Here is a 1,364-nt window from a genome sequence, read left to right as displayed (position 1 = left end):
GAAGGCATCTTCATGCAGTGGATGCTCAGGACGCAGCAGCCCAGCAGCTCCTCCACTTCTGGCTGGTGCTTGCTGGAGGTTTGGGGAGGTCTCTTCCATCGCTGATGCTCACTTGCATGAAATTGGGTGAAATTTCCACCTGGCAGGGCTTTGGGGACCGTGGTCGGGCCATGTTGGGCAAAAAGCTCATGGTCTTTTCCCCTCGTCTCCTGCTAGAGATCCGCCAGAAGGGCTTACGAGAGGCTCCCGCCCGGCCGCTGCACCTCTATGACACTCCCTACGAGCCTGTCCTTGGAGGGCTGGATGGGGACAGTGACCGCCCAGCTTGCCCCAGGCCCAGGGAGTCCCGGCTGCCCGAGGATGATGAGCGGCCACCAGAGGAGTACGATCAGCCCTGGGAGTGGAAGAAGGAGCGGATCTCCAAAGCCTTTGCAGGTGAGGGGTGGGAGTGGCCCTAAAGGATGGATAACTGGCAAAAAACATTGCGTTTTGCAAGGGGCAAGCTGGCTCCTCGGGGTCTTTTGTGGGGGTTCGGTAGTGTTGGCCTCTGTGTTTCCATGACTTGGGGAGTCAGGCTGGGAGGAGCGGTGGATGGAGCTGCCTTGGCAGCTTCTCAGGTGCCCACATCTCGTTGCCGCTTCTCACCTGTGACTGATCACAGCTTCCAGTGCGACCCCCTGCAACCTCAAATTGCAGGGGAGAAAGGCTTGGCCTTGGGATCAAGCAGGTCTGTCCTTCCTCGGGGCAGGAGGAGAGCTGGGAGCTCCCCAAGGAGCTCTTGGCCAGGTGATTGTCCGGCTCCCTGACCTATTTCTCTGCGTGGCGGGATCGATGGTGTTTGTGTTTGTTAATGAGGAAATCCATGCTGTGCATTAGTGCTGGCTCCTCTGTCGGCGCTGGCTAATTTGCCACGTTCTTATCTATGATGTGTTTTAATCGCGGCGTTGTGCGCAGGAGGGATGCCGGTGGAGAGGGGTGTGGAGATTCAGTCTCAGGAGTGATTCGCCATTTCGGTTTGAGCTCTACGAGCTCGACATGCCTGTCTTCGGCTCAAAACCGTGGAGCCGACAACCGCTTCTCAGGCTCCGTTGTGAAACGTGGTGGCACTGCTGGGTTGGGTTTGTGCTGAGGAATCCGTGCTCCAGATTTGGGTGGGTGAGCCACCTTGCTCGATGACCCCAGGTGAAGGTGGTGAGTCCCTGGGTCCCGTTTGCCCTTGGATTCCCACGAGTGTTCCCTCGGGCTCACTCCGAGTCCCAAGGGAGTTGGGTCACCATGCCCTGGGTTGCGTTTTGGACCTGCTGCCTCTTTTCATCCGAAGTTGCTGGAGCAGCAACGTCAGAAACATGCCCGTGTGTCAGGCT

At 58.2% G+C, this 1,364-nt stretch overlaps 1 protein-coding gene across 1 annotated transcript in view; it reads left to right on the top strand.

Moving 5' to 3' along the window:
• Nucleotides 1–1,364, top strand: part of SHF (Src homology 2 domain containing F) — a 7,069-nt gene that overhangs the window by 860 nt on the left and 4,845 nt on the right. The window contains exon 2 of the mRNA XM_009870541.1: nt 217–435. Within this exon, the coding sequence (XP_009868843.1) occupies nt 217–435 (219 nt within the window). The remainder of the gene's footprint in view (nt 1–216; nt 436–1,364) is intronic.

Source organism: Apaloderma vittatum, unplaced genomic scaffold (assembly GCF_000703405.1).
Source record: "Apaloderma vittatum isolate BGI_N311 unplaced genomic scaffold, ASM70340v1 scaffold24575, whole genome shotgun sequence".
Classification (NCBI taxonomy): domain Eukaryota; kingdom Metazoa; phylum Chordata; class Aves; order Trogoniformes; family Trogonidae; genus Apaloderma; species Apaloderma vittatum.
This window is presented reverse-complemented; position numbering and strand designations above follow the sequence as displayed.